We start from the raw sequence: 15,695 nt of genomic DNA, 5'->3' as shown, positions 1-15,695 counted from the left end.
CCTGCAGACAGGAGGCAGCTTGTGGAATAAAGTTGAAGAACACTAAACTAGTGTGCATGTTTTGCACTGAGAGGTCCATGACCCCTGAAAGCAATAAGCTGGGAGTCACCTCCTGAGTACCACCCTGTAAGGCACCAAAGGGAGGATAAAGAGTCTGAGTATATTCAGAAGGAACTGAGGTTTTCTTGGTGCATTTTCACTTATATAGCTCCAAGTTACTATAAAAACAAAAACTAACAGACAAAATGTGGCATCTATATTCATCCAAAACAGTACTGATACCTATTACAAATGGGTGAGCCTTAGCTATATAATAAGTGAAAGAAGACTGTCACCAAAAAATGGGTAATAAATAGAACTCTATTTATATGAAATGACCAAAACTGGCGAATTTGTTGTGACAAAAAATCAATTTAACAGAATATGAGGTTACATTTTGGGGTGCTGTATAAATTTACAATTAGAGTGTGGTAATGATTATACAGCTCTGAACCTATGAAAATGACTGCACTTTTTATAGTGTGTGAATTATATTATAATAAGGTGGTTTCAGAATATAGCAATGACAGCTTTTCTCGGGTTTTTGTAATTGTAACTGTCTGACATCTGATACATGTATATACATGTATATGCCATATACATGCTCACATGTACTTACCATCAAAACAGCCCCATGTATTTTTAATACCTTTTATCATGTTTTTCCTGAAATTTAGAAGAATGGGAGCTGAGCTTGGGGGAGGGAGGGCTTGCCCTGGATGATTTATTTATTTGTTTTTTTTAATTATTATTATTGAGACCACGTGGCAGAACTAAGAACTGAACCCACTTAAGGCATATCCTTAGCCTCCTTATTATATTTTGTAGAAAACAGCATTTCTAGGAAAACATCTGAGCACTAAAAACAATTTATGAACTTTCTTTAGGCAAAATTCAAAACAAATTTCATTTCTTAAGATAATGTGTCTTATTCACATCTTAATTCATAAAACTGAGGGTAACATAAGCCAGTTTATCTGTTCTATGTCAATGACAAGAACTGGAGTTTTTGAAACACTAGCTGCCTTATGATAATGCATGCGAAATAATATCTATAAATTAATATGTCTCTAAGAAGGTTTCAGATGGATAGAAATGCATCCGTGACCTTAATTAACATTGCAGTCATAACTGGAAGGAACTCAGTATTGAATTATGCCTTGTCTTACCAATTTTAGGAAACTAAGCCAATCTTTTTCAATGATAACATCGTCACTACACAGCTGGTTTAACAGAATGTTCCTGATTCTGTTTTTTTAAGAAATAATGCCTAAAATCATTGGCACACGAACAAACTCCTGAATTTAGGCCAGATGAATGTCACTTTATTGTTGTTGCTGAAAAATAAGCTCGGCTATAATCAAACTTCAGCAGTATTGCATCCACATTCTGCCAGCTAAGCAGACCTTGAAACTAGAGGGCCTCAAGTGATTAATAGAAAAGGGAGCATTTCACATCACTACAGATCATGGGAACCATGGCTTATAATCCTAAAGCACCATTATAACTTTTCCTTTGTAATAACAATTATAATCAACACTGCTATTTCATTATTACCAATGGCAAAGATCACAGTTTTGTTTTCCTCTTGTCCTTTGGAAAGGTAGGGGGCAACATTTGAAATATTCCATCGAAACACTGTTTTCCCTTTCTTAACAAAGGTGATTCATATATCAGACTTTTTTCCATTCTTCCCTAGAAATTTGCTGAATAGAATTTAGAGAAAAATTAATCACAGAGGTATCATTTTATGCATTTCTGCTTCAGGAAATGTTCCCTGAGAGATAATAATAATTGCATAGAATCGGGGACCATATTTATCCTCCAACTTTCTTTCCGACAAAAATGAATGCTTCTGAAATTGTATCTCAGTTAACTGCACGTTTGCAGAACTAAACATTAAGCACAAAGAGAGGGACGGAAAAAAAAGTCATCTGTGTCCTCCAGCAGCTTATACTCAAGTTTGGCAGAGAAAAGCGGGGAGGGAGAGGAGGATGATAAATGGGTGCTGAAAGCCAAGAACAGAACAAGTAAATATATATGGACCCCGCTAACACAAGGAGTATAAGTCTTCTAAGAGGCAAAAGAATGCATAATGACCCAGACAAAAAACAGATTAAGAGAGAGACCAGAGATAAGAGTGCAATCCAGGCAAAAAGAGCCACAAAGGCAGAGCACGGACTAGGAACCCAGTGAGTCCCACCTAGAAAGGTCACTGACAAACTGAGCAGAGACTCAGGATGCAAGGCTACCGCCCCCTGCCCTGCCCAAGAAGGAAGTGTCCTGAAGGAGGGAGAGCCCTGCAGAGGGAGGCTTTAGAACATGGAGAAGATACAAACATGACAAAAAGCAAAGTGGCAATAATCCAAGAGATCACGAAGAAAGTGGTCTGGAAGAAGGCAATCCAGGGGCAGGGGAGAGGAGGGAACTCTCAGAGGGCAGAATGGTAAGTCCTGGGAAGTAACAAAAAGCGAAGGTGGGTGAGAGGTGAGCTGGCTCACATCTGGGTCTCCATCACAATCAGCTAGATGTGTGTGTGTGTGGGGGGGAGGGGTGGCGGTGGAGGGCAGAACTGCCAACCACCAGAGGGGAACATCCTAGCATCCTGAATGTGCTAAATCAAGCATACAGTGATAGCTGTGATGTTTATGGAAGGGAGAAGGGGTGGTGAGGAATGGGTTGAGGATGTGGCACTGGAATACAGAAAGGTATCAAGTCACACCTCTGAAGTGCTATAGAATTGTAAATCAATGATAAAGCAATAAAAATTATAATAAACAACTCAATTTTCTTCTCTGCTTCCCTGTGATTAAAGACCAATTCTCCCATCTCTATACCCCCTGTTCTTTTTGTGTATAAAAGGGTATATCTGGTTAAGTCACCCCAAAACAACTCTCACATGACTTCCTTTCTGTTCAATCTGCCCGTGTCTTTCTCAACTCTTTCTAACTTATTAGCATGTGTTTGCAACAGCACAGTATAAGCACTGTAAGTGTTATGTGACTCACGTGTGGAGGATTATGTAAATATCCCTAGGCAAAGAGATGACTGCTATCCTTCTAAGGTTTAAAAATACATGTATTGAGGCCAGATAGTATAGTAGGTAAGGCACATGCTTTGCACGTGGCTGACCTGGGTTTGATCCCCAGCACCCCCTCTGGCCCTTATGCCCTGCCAGAAATGATCCCTAAGCACAGAGCCTAAAGTAAGCCCTGAGTACATCCAGGTGTTGCCACAAAAATAAAATGAAATAAAATAAAATACATATATTTCTCCCCCTCCCTCTTTCTCTATCACTTTTGCAAACGCTCACTCTCTCATAAATAAGACTAAACCAAGATCTTTCTGAAAAAAACCCACAAGGTGCTGATGAAAAACATGCATATTATCCTACTTTGCAGCCTCAGAGTAGACACAATCTTGGGCCCCTCTTGAACATAGAAAAACACCTTCCAGTATCTATAGAATCTGGGTGCCAAGGCAAATGGGGGCCCAGAAACAGCCACTGAATTCCTGACATCTAACAACAAAGGCCTGTCAACATCTGTTTTGGGTTCAGTTGTGGACTCGGGGAATATGATTACAGAAGATCTGACTGTCACTGGTAATAGGGTTAGGGCAATGACTATAGAAATGGTTAAATGGTCACCAAACTTACTATGTAATTCACAAGTAACTAACAAAGTAAGTTTTTACAGTGACAAACTACAGTGACAAACTAGTATGTGAACCCTCTCTAACAACCCATTCATTATAATTTCCTGCTTACTATAAAATTGTCTTAACAGTTTTGTTTAAAAAGTCCTTGGTAAGGATGCGTGGGAGGAGAATGGAGAGCTGAGAATGACAGATATATTTAAACCACAGTTCATTTTAGAAAAAAAAAATATTCTGTAACACTTAAGCAGTATTTAAACAAGTCACTAATTATAATTCTCCCAATATTTTATTTATGTATACTCACTTCAAAACTTTCCTAGAACTGAGATAATTTTCTGCCATCTGGCACAACAATCTCTGCATATGGAGGAATTACTTACAGATCAGAAATAAAAGAAATATAGAGATTGTAAATGCAGTATGTTTGGGACAACACAAATCTCCTCAAACTATATTCTAAAAAGCTTTACCTTAAGATGTTTTCCCTGTCTCAACATCTTTTATATGATCAGCTCACAAAACAAAATGATATTAATAAATACAAATATAGGGAGCAACTGGGGAAAAGATTAATCCAGTCATTCATATTTTATTCATTAGTTCACTCTGATATAGACAGCACAGTTGCAAGTAAGAACAACTGGGTTCTAATCCTAGTTTTTTGCCACTGTACGACCTTGGAAAAGTCATACTCTTTTTTTTTAATACTTCAATTCTCTCTGGGCAAAACAGACATGAAAAGAGAAACTTTGCTGGCTAACTCCATTAGTTTAGTATTACTGTTAGTATAATTTTTTGTCAAAACGAAACAAAATAAACACAAATGATAGCAATATATAATTAAGTATTTGTAGCTCTTCAGGGGAAAGTGCCATGGAATAACTGGAAATCCTGAGCCAAATTATTATTTCTGCCAAAGTCACAAATTAGAAAGGGAATTAAAATAGTAGCTCGATGACATCTGTCTCATTAACTTAACCAAACTCTGAAGCAGAAGCACATCATCTGGGTGTTCTGTGTAAGAAAATTCACTACAAACGAAAATCACTGATGGCAACTTCAATGACAGAAACAGGGGAAATTTATGATCACTAGATTGAAACACTGGGCGCCTCAGAATAGCTGGTGCTGCTTCAAACAAACATTCTGTGCTAGGAGAACTATGGAATAGTACTGGAATCCGATAACCCTGCAGAGACCCGAGTCTACTTGCTAGCCTTTCCTCCCGTTTTGGACCCAATGAGAGCAACTTTGCCAGAATGACACCGATGAACAAGAAAACCCAAGGCTGGTCCTTTTTGGCCCAAGCGCATTTAAAAAGGGGCTGATGCGAATCACTGTTGCCTCCGTGCCTGTCCCTCTCCCCCCATCGTCCCGCTCCAGCCAAGACTCTTCTGTGGTCACTCCCGGCCGCCTGGATTCGGTTCGCCCAGCTCCAAAGGCAGCTCCGTCTGCAAGGACCGGCCAGGAGAAAACCTGCACATTCCTCCCGCCCGGGAGGCGAACATACTTACAGCTGCTGCTCCAGGACTTTAACAAGGACTTGATGCTAATTTCAAAAAACACGGAATCCTGGAGGCTCAACATTGCGTCCCAAGCGGCTGCAGGAGCGGCGGCGGCGGCGGCGGCGGCGGGCGTGCGGACCTCGCTCCCTCCCAGCCGCTGTCCCTTCGCCGGCAGCAGAGTTTTGGCCCACAGCGCCTTGGCTTCATTACCATGCAGTCTCGCAGTGACGCACAACTATAGTGGAAAGGCTGCTGAATGCAGATGAGCCAGCCAGCGGAGTCCAGGCTGCCACGTTTCGGCTAAGTGCCCTGAAGGACGGCCTCACCTTTCTTTAGGGAGCCGGTCCACGTGGCCGCAATTAGCTGCTGGCTTTAGGCTCCAGCTGCAGGCAGTGCGGCCGCCGCCCGCCGCCCGCCCGCCGGGAGGCAAAACGGGGCAGGGGCGGCTCTGCCCTTGGCTGCCAACTTGGCTCAGCAGCCAAGGGTCTCGGCAAGAAATGCTGGCTTAGCGTCTAGCTCCTGACATCTCTCCCTCTCTGGCTAACAACACAAAACGAAATGACCCGAGGTGGAGGGGGCTTGTCCACTCTCCCGTCATGGGTTTCCTCCAGGTGATTTAGATCCTCGCCGGGCGTTTCTCTCAGCATGCTTGGTTGGGAAGATGCAGAGTCACCCCGCTTTTACGTCACCCAGCCGAGAGAAGCTGGGCTAAAGGAATGTGATGGAAGGGAGGAACAGCCTCTCCAGCGGGCTCAGCTCAGGACCGAGTTTCCTCTGCTCATGCGATTACTCAAGAGAGTTCTCTTGGATGAACGGTCCTTCGAAAGTGGAGGGCCTTCCAGTCTTAATATGGCACCTACTTCCTCTGAAAATATCCGACTAAACACCCGGCAGTGGCAAGGAATCCTCTAGTCTGATAAAAATGCACAACTTTTAAACTTCATAAAAACTGGACGATTCTACAGAATGATTTTAAAACGGAAAAGTAACACTTTTGAAAGCTGAACTGCTTTTTTTTTTTTTCAAAACAGTTGAAAATTTTGATCACAATCAAACACAAGAACACAGGTCTTGAACTCATAATCTGCTGAGATTTTATCTTCTGGTTTTGGGGTTCTTTTTCGGTTTTTAGTTTGGCTTTTGCTTGAGCGGGCCCAGTAACGTCTCCATTGGAGACTTTGTTGTTACTGTGTCTGGCATATCGAATACGTCACGAGGAGCTTGCCAGGCTCTGCCGTGCGGGCGAGATACAGGCAGTGCTCAGGACTAACAATTGGCTCTGTGCTCAAGGATTACTCCTGCAGGATCAGGGGGTAATATGGGGTGCCAGAGATCAAACCCGGGTGAATCAAGCAAGGCAAATATCCTACAAACTGCACTATCTCTCAGGCCTCTACTGAGAAACTGATAGTCAACGCAAACCATAATTTCCATCTATACTACTGATTCCTTTAATTTGTCTTTGTGCCACACCCAGTAGTGCTCATGGATCACTCCTGGTAGTGCTTGGAGGAACACATGTGGTGCTGGGAACTGAACCAGGATCAGCCATATACAAGGAAAGAATCCCACCCATCGTACCATCTCTCCAGATGCTTTTTTTTAATTGTTTTTTGTTTTGTTTCATTTTTTTTTGGATTACTGATCCCTTTAAATACCACGATAAATTACTTCAGTCCTCAAAAAGCATCTGACAAAAAATATTGCTGTAGCTCAACAGTAGGCATCATATTTAAAGCTAAACATTTTTCTATGCACAATTAATCCTGCACTTAGGGGAAAAAGATAATCACATTCATTGAAACACACTCAATAAAAATTGAGACATTATTTAAAACTTGTTTCTTCAGGGTTGTCAAAGAAATATGGGAAAAGTCTGGGCCATTCCCGATCCTAAAGAGTCCCAAGACCTAACTTTAAGCAGCACTGCAAAAGCAAACCACACAAACTCCCAAATACCATCATTCCGGTATACTTCAATCAGAGAGTGCCGGAATAGTTACGAGGCATTTTGGGCGGCTGAGGGATGGCTCAATGGCAAAAGGGCCTAATTTGCCAGCCTATGGCCAGTGGGGCTTCAAGTTTGAGCCTCAGCACTGACCCACAAGCCTGGAAATCTCAGTGGCTCGGCTCTGGGAATCCTCCCAAGCACAAAAGAGTACAGCCCTCGGGAGGAACCGAGACATAGCACAGGGGGTAAGGTGTTTGCCTTGCATGCAGTTGACACAGGTTCAATCCCTGTTACCTCATGCGCTTTCCAGAGCACCACCAGAACCTGAGTGCAGAGCCAGGAGTAACCCCTGAGCATTGCTGGCTGTGGCCCCTTTAGCCCTCCAGAACAGAGTGTAGCCCCCTGCGAGCATGTGTGTAACAATCCCAACCCTCTGTGCAACTGGTGGCCAGTGTCACAACCAAGTGTGCAAGCACAGAAACCAAATGTGTGCAGCATCCACAGGAAGGTGAAGTGAATTCATTACACAGTTTTCCCTGGGCTATGGAGGGGGAACGGTAATACAGCAGGTAGGGTGCTTGCCTTGCATGTAGCCAACCCGGGTTCAATCCCCAGCACCCAATACAGTGTTCTGAGCCCTGCCAAGAGTGATCCCTGAGCACAGGGCCAGGAGTAAGCCTTGAGCAATCCCAGGTGTCTTCCCTGGCCCATAGGAGCATAAATCCCTCAAGTTGTGGCATGAATAAAGAGCATTTCGCACTCAAAAATAAACACTACCTCCTACACCCTACTTTTTAACATCAGCAATGGATGGCAACAAAAGGCTGGGTGTCAGACAATCCAGTTCATTTTTTCTTTTTAAAGCATTCCCCAAAATGATCTGACGACAGATGAGACACCTCTTCTCATCAAATATCTGTGAAAAGAATCCAAGGAAAATACTGATCCAGACCCAAGAAGCCCGACCCATCAGATGTCATGTCAGGACTCAGATCTGAGCTGGGACAGCAAGCAAAGAGTTAGGAGGCAGGACTCAGGAAGCCATCAGGCACTTGTTCTACCCCTACTGGGTGAAGCCTGCTAGGCTCAGAACATCTTGAGGAGAAGAGAGACAGTTCAGCCAGCAGGAGCACATGCCTGGTATAGATCAGAACCAGGGTTTGATCCCTGGCACTCAGTGACATCCTGAGCACTGCCTAGCGTGATTATGGTGGACCCCAGGACCACTGGCACAGCTAAACTCAAACTAATAGAATAATCTAAAGCTATTTGCTATAATTCTTCAACAAAGCATAGTTGCTAGTAAAGATGTATAAATTAAATAAGCAAAGTTATTATACACACTAACTTTAAATGGTTAAGCACTTATTTATACATAATAAGCAAAATTAACTGTCACGGAAAATGTCATACTGAATGCCAGAGTAAGTATGATAACTTACGGGAATACAAAGAATAAAATAAGTAGTGTCATTATTTCGACTTTTAATCACAAATCTAATTAAGGTTAATGGAATAAGCATTTCCTTTCCAACATTTGCCATACTTTAGCCACTCAAATCACTAATGCATAAACTAGGAGAAATACACATGTACCCAACAATCCTTTGACAGGATCAGGGCCGAGTTCCACTGTATTCTAAATGCTTTCTCAATCCTGAGCTACTAGTCCTATTTTAAAGTTAAGCAAATAATACTCTTACCATTTTTCAAGTGTACTCTATCTGCAACCCATCAATCACAAAAGCAAACACAGAGCTAGACAGAACTTGCTACAAGCTTGCCAAAGACAGAGTTTTCTATTTCATTCTCTCTATAAATTCAGAATTCTCTAAATTTATCATCCATATATAAGTTTTTTTTTAAATCTCCTCACTACAAAAACAAAACACAAAAAATAATTTTTTGGTGGCATATACCTGGCAAAGAAGAAAACTATGTTCTAGGTAATTTTCTGCAACGATAATCATCACATTTTAGATTATAACACAGTGAGGGGCAAAACCATTTCTAAAATGATAAGATACAGGCTCAAACTTTGGTAAAGTTTTCTTACATGTGCCAGATACTTAAAGAATGAGATACAAAAATGACCCTGGCAGTTCTGTTGTCCTGAGGTGTCGGAAAGTAGGTTTCCCTCTTTCTTCTAACCAATCTCCATTTAATTCTACGCCCTTTGCATTGACATTTTATGGTTTTAAAGGAGCTTATTTCTTATTTTCCATTTCAAAGTTAGAAGTAGATGGATGTCATTTCAATATACCAAAAATTCTAAGCAAATCTATAAAAATGTTAATCTCTAGATAGAAGAGGCGTATAAAATATTATTTGTCATAAAATGAACATATATCAGGCTTAGACTTAATGAAATACAGATTCAGTTCAGGCTTAACTGAAAATTCCAGACAACACAGTTTTTTAGGATTTAATGTTCTAGCTGTCCAAAAGTAAATAAAATTATTTCATTGTTAAGTCAGTCTTAGGAAATTAGTTTACATATGCAGTTTATTTATCATATTAATACTTTTATGTAGTGCAGAAATTACTGAAATTATAATCTAAAAGCAAATTTGGCAAAATTATCTATAGAAATATTAACTTTGTCACTTCTAGAGCTCACACAGATTTGAGGCTCTTTTTAAAAGGAGTTGACAAAATAAACAACAACAACAACAAAAAAAAAACCCAAAAGCAAAAAAAAAACCCTCAGACTGTTCTTGAAATCTCATTGAACAAAATAAACCATTAATAGTAATCATCTGTAATTACATCAGTAATTAACACTTTTTATCCCTAGTGTACGTACTTCTACTTCTTGTGGCATTTCCCAAAGTTTCAACCACACTAACTCCTTGGAGGAATGGCTGAATTTGACACTAGAGCATGGAAGACACAAGATAAAATGCCTGGCGCCGAAAGCAGGAAAATCCACTTAAAGTCAAACAGCAAAAGGACAGGAAAGTCAGCTGAAAAAGCTGTTAATGGCCAAAATAGCAGCAATCTGAGCTTCATTTTTATAATCCAACCCAGAATAAACACCAAATAGTTTTCAGTCTTTAGTAACATAAATGAATTGAATAATTGAAGAGGAGGCCAATCTGACATTGCATAGAAAAAGATTAACCAAGCAGGCCTGGCCCCTACCCTTTGAAAGATCCAGAGTCAAGACATAGTACCTAAGAACTAAGATCTGAAAATGGCTCTCCATTCACAGAAATGGCAGGAGTGGCATACTGTAACTCTTTTCAGGTACAATCTACCTGAAGCTCCATGTCTCCTTCCCTCCAAGGAGTCTAATATTTGGATATGAACTAAGGGCATCTCTATCTAATTAGCCCCAATCAAAACCCTGAGCCAAGAGTGGACAATTAGCTAGCCTGGTCAAGAGCATTTCATTCATAGAGTTAAAGGTCACTGTTGGGCAATCATCTGGTTCCTCCAGGATGTCACTGGGTAACATTCTGGATTTCACCCTCTGCATCTTTTCACTGATTTTGCTTAGCAACCTTTCTCTGTAATAAATCATAAGCATGAGTACAACTATACGCTGTTATCCTATCTCTTTCTAAAAGATAATTAAAAGTGGTATGGTGGCAGGCACCCCAGACACACATTCAGAAGAATTCCAAATAATCTGTATAGATACTTCACCTTCAAGAATGGGCATTACTCCTCAGCCCGTGAAAATGTGTAGTACACATACACAATGTGTTGGTCCAAAAGACTTAGCAAATAAGGCAAGGAGAAAAGAGCTATTTTATGGTGGAAAAACTTGACAAAACACTTCCTCAGCGAGTAAGTCAAGACTTTTATATTCATGAAAAACCACGAAAACTCATTCTTGATGTGATAAAAATGGCACGCTGCTTCCGTTTTCTTTCCCTAAAACTTTATCTCAGAACATCCATGAACAAATGCCAGCTAAATTAAAACTGAACAGTATAGCATACTAAACACGTTCCTCAACATTTTCAAGCAACATTTTCAAAATAAGAAAGAGCCAGGGACAAACACATGTTTTTCATGTGGGAGACCTACACTGTATTGCAGGCACCAAGCATGAAATACTATATACATATATAAATACATATATACACACACGTACATATATATACAAATATAAACCTATCTATGCATGCATACCCACATACATATATATAAATAACAAGGAAACAATACAAACATTGTATCTGAGAAACAATTATAGTTGAAAACTCAAGAATATTCTACAGATACTCCAGAGGTTTATGTTTTAGTAGGATGCCTAAAACCTTCCTTTATATAGCTTCAAATTTTCCAAAATAAGACTCAAAGTTTTAAGTTACTTGCAAGTAACTTCCCTACAAAAAACATTCTTTAAAATAAAGTAACAAAATCCAGCACTCAACAATGTCACATTTAATAATATCTAGTATGCAATCAAAATTATTGGATGCAGCAGAAATAGGAAAATGTGACCTACAAATTAACAGAAGAGACCTAAAAATGACAGCGATGATGGAATTAGCATATGGGCACTACAGAGCTATTATAAATAGGCTCAAGAATGTAAGGGAAAAAATGGCACACTGAGGACAAAATAGAAGGTACATATTTAAAAGGATTCAAACAGGTGCTTCCCATTCTGGGAGTCACTCAACTCTCAAACTGAAATATGGGATTTCTTTCTTTTACTTTACGGGTACCCTGAATACTCTCCCCTTCGGAAAAATCCACATTCTTTCTTGAACCCTCACCCTTTTTCTCTCTTGTTTCTCTCTCTCTCCCTCTTCCCTCCCCCTGGCCCCCAGTAAAACAATTTTACTTTGCATAAAAAAATTTTACTGTGCTGGAAAGACAGTACAGCAGGTAAAGACAGAGTTTGATCTCTGGTATATCTAGGAGTGACCCCTGAACACAGAGCTAGGAGTAAGCCCCAAGCACCACTAGTGTGGTCCCCCCAAACTGAAATAATAACAACAATAATAATAATATAAATAATAACAAAAACTCAAACAGAACTTCTGAGCCTAAACCAATATAGAAATCAATCTACTCTTCGGGTGGGACCAATATTAGATTCTACAGAAGAAAAGCCTGGTAAATACAGAGAAACCAAAACAGCAGCTCCCCCAAGTGAAGATCAGCTACAAAACAATAAAAAGTAAATCAACAAAACTTCAGTGACCTTTGGAGCATCAAAAGTCAAGGAAAGAGATTTACTAGAATCTCAGATGAGTGAAAAGGAAATACTGTCAGAAGAAATGATGATCAAAATATTTCTACAACTGATAAAACAAAACTGTGAACTCAAGTCCAAAAATCTCATCAAACATGAAGCAAGAATATCCATACCAAAAACTACCTTCCAGGGAACACCCTAATCAAACTGCTAAAAATCAATGACTAAAAGATCTTCTTAAAAACAGTCGAAATATATATTACATACAAAGAAAAATGATAAAAATGAACCCAGATGTTTCATCCAAAATGACAAGGAGAGTTAGAAGGGTATCATTAAAGATAAAGCGTAAAACCGATGCCCAATAATTCCACATTACATAAAAATATCTTGCAAAGATACAAGTGAAAATTTTTATAAGACTGAAAAAAAGTATTTGCTAACAACAGACATGCACTACAAAACAACAGTAACAACAACAAAAACCCACAACATTATTTAGGCAGAAAGAGTCTCTGAAAGAAATCTCTCAGAAGAGAGTAACATGAACTCACTGCAGAGATGCCTCTGGACCCTGCGCCAGGCTGTCTCATTTGGGGCAAGCCGGGAAGTGGGGGCCGCAAGTGAGTTCCCCCCCACCTGCCCCAACAGAAACCCAGCAGTCGAAAACCGCCAGAACTCAATTGCCACCATACTCACAGATGACTTCCACGGGTTTGGATGATCCTCATCCATGAGTGAATCTGCTGAAAAACCCAGATATGCAGGACTTGCAACCAAAATCTAAAGGCTCGTAGGGAATCTGAAATGGGTGACCTCCCCCAGTCTCCCTGTGCTTCCAGTAGCCTGGAAGTCACAACCAGGAACTGCCTCTGGTGCCATATAAGCTCTTTAACGGCCATGATCCAGACACTCACAAATAAATCTCTCAGAAAAGAGCATGGAAGTAGGCACTACCTACTAACAGGCCAAAGTGGGTATGCCCATTTTGGCCTGACACAGCCAGGAAGTACCCGGGAGCCAGGGAAGGCTCGCCACACTACAGCAGTAGCTGCCTTTCCGAAGCCACCTTCTCTGTCAGTAGCAGAGTCCATTTTCAGTTAACTGGAGGTTATCATTAGAATCACCTTTGATAACACTCAGCTTCAAAACAAAGGCATGAGTCAGCAAGGCTCTAAAATAAGAGGGTTGGAAGGAGAAGTCTAAGCGAGGAAAGAAAAGAAAATGTCATTAAGCTGCAGAAGCCACCAAATGTAAAGACAAAAATGATACTTAAGAAGCAGAGTAGGGCAAGGAGAAAAGCTGAGGAGACAGGCAAGGGCCAGAGAGAGCACTCAATGGGCTAGGCTCTTGCTAAGCATGCTATGCATGTGGGAGAACCAGGTTCGATCCCCAAATCTCTATAATCCCCATGCACCCCTGAGCACAAAGACCGGAGTAGTCTCCAACCACCACCAGGTGCTAAAACAAAAAAAGGAGGCAGCAAGCTCAAAACACAGAGAAAGTTTATCATAACAGTGTCAAAAGAATATTTAAAGATCCTACCTTTTTCGTTTGTTTTTGTTTAGGGGTCACACCCAGCTGCGCATGGGCTCAGGGGACCATGTGGCGTCTTGAGATTGAACCCGGTCTGCCATGTGCAAAGCAGATGGCCTAACCCTGCACTCTCTTTCTAGACCCGTACCATCTTAATCTTCATATTCTTCAAAGTCCCACTCTAAACCTTACTAAATCAGAATCCTCTTTTAAACAAGACTTAATAGCTCATTTTTCCTTTTATTTTTTTCAGTATGGCTCTTCCCCTGAGTACTCCATAGGGCCCCCAAGGGCCAAGTGTTTTTTATGACATTTTGGGACCAAGTGTTTGTATATGACATTTTCACACATATAGATAGGTATCTATACCTATTTTAAAGAGAAAAATTCAGAAACATGAAACTATAAAGATAAATTTTGTGTTCTCAATAATGAACTTCTCCAAGGTTTCTTAAAGTACTTTCATCAAGCAGACTAGAAATCTACTCTAGTTTTTTTTTGGTGGGGGGGGGGTTGGGTTGGGTTTTTGTTTTTTCTCTAGAAGAGTGAACAAAGTCACTAGATAGCTTGTCTAATTTAAAACATCACCACCTGGTGGGAAATGTACACTGGTGAAGGGACGGGTGTCGGAACATTGTATAACTGAAATCCAATCATGAACATCTTTGTAAGTCTGTATCTCACAGTGATTTGATAAATAAAAATGAAACATCACCACAGAGAAATAGGAAAACCTACTAAAAGTCTCAGTAAAAAAAAAATCTGGAATTTAGGTAAGGTGACTATAACGTACTTCTCTAACACTTAAACTCATTTGTATTACTGCTTATGTTGAACAGCTTAAGTGATTAAATTCATCATGGGATGTTCATTTTGAGGATGTAGAACTATAAAGATGATCACTGTCATTCTGTGAAGAACTACCTAAATAAGGTCACCTTTATAGCTGATTTATTCTTAAACAAAAAGTGACTATGTTTAACAAACTTATGGTTAAAATAGGCAAAGGATATTGGGGCCGGAGCAACAGTCCAGCAGGTAAGGCACCACTTAGAGCCAATCCAGCATTGGTCCCCAGCACCCCATTTGGTTCCCTCAAGTCCACCAGGAGTGATCCCTAAACACAGAGCCAGGAGTAAGCCCTGAGCACAGACAAGTGTGGTCCCCCACCTTGCACTCCCCCCCACCAGAAAGACAATACATATTCTGCTACATATGGGGCAGAATGGGGTGAAAGAGGGGTGGAAGGCAGCGGTTAACCCAAGGAACATAGGAGTCTACTGTGGAAAGGTCCATAAAACAAACCAAAAAAAAAAAAAAACTGATAAGAACAATCATTTCAGAACTCCTCAGGAACCAAGGGCATACAAGAAATGTAATGTGCCAACAATTGTTATCTTTAACAAATAAACCATCTGGCTGGCCATAAACGGTCACAAAGTCATAGTTTTTTTAAAAAATGAATAATGCTAACATAATCCACACACATACTCTCTTGACTTTTTTATTTTAGGGGGAGGGGAGCAATCCCAAACAATGCTCAGGAGATCTTGGGCCATTCCTAATGATACAACCAGGCTGGCTGGTTTCAGTACCAGGGCCTGAGAATGCCTGCTCTGGCCCAGATCTGCTGGGGGCCTTCCAGGACTGGCAATTTGGGGACCACGTGGTGTCTGATTTTGAATCCGGGTCCCTGAATATGCAGTCCTGACTTCTGAGCTATCTCTGGCACAAATCCTTTGAATTTTAAAGAACTGAAGCCCAAAGTGAGTCAGCTATATAGTTGGATCCCAAAAAAAAATTCACAAAGATTTATCACGCCACTTACAAGTTAAACACAACT

The 15,695-nt window shown here is 40.6% G+C and overlaps 1 protein-coding gene across 4 annotated transcripts in view; it reads right to left on the bottom strand.

The window, feature by feature from the left end:
- FRYL (FRY like transcription coactivator) overlaps positions 1-5,315 on the bottom strand; it is a 170,011-nt gene extending 164,696 nt beyond the window's left edge. For all 4 annotated transcript variants that reach the window (XM_056111529.1, XM_056111530.1, XM_056111531.1 and 1 more), the window contains exon 1: positions 5,214-5,315. In XM_056111529.1, the coding sequence (XP_055967504.1) occupies positions 5,214-5,286 (73 nt within the window). In that variant the 5' untranslated portion in view covers positions 5,287-5,315. The remainder of the gene's footprint in view (positions 1-5,213) is intronic.
- Between the last annotated feature and the right edge of the window lie 10,380 nt (positions 5,316-15,695).

This window comes from Sorex fumeus, unplaced genomic scaffold, assembly GCF_029834395.1.
Source record: "Sorex fumeus unplaced genomic scaffold, SorFum_2.1 ptg000013l, whole genome shotgun sequence".
Classification (NCBI taxonomy): domain Eukaryota; kingdom Metazoa; phylum Chordata; class Mammalia; order Eulipotyphla; family Soricidae; genus Sorex; species Sorex fumeus.
This window is presented reverse-complemented; position numbering and strand designations above follow the sequence as displayed.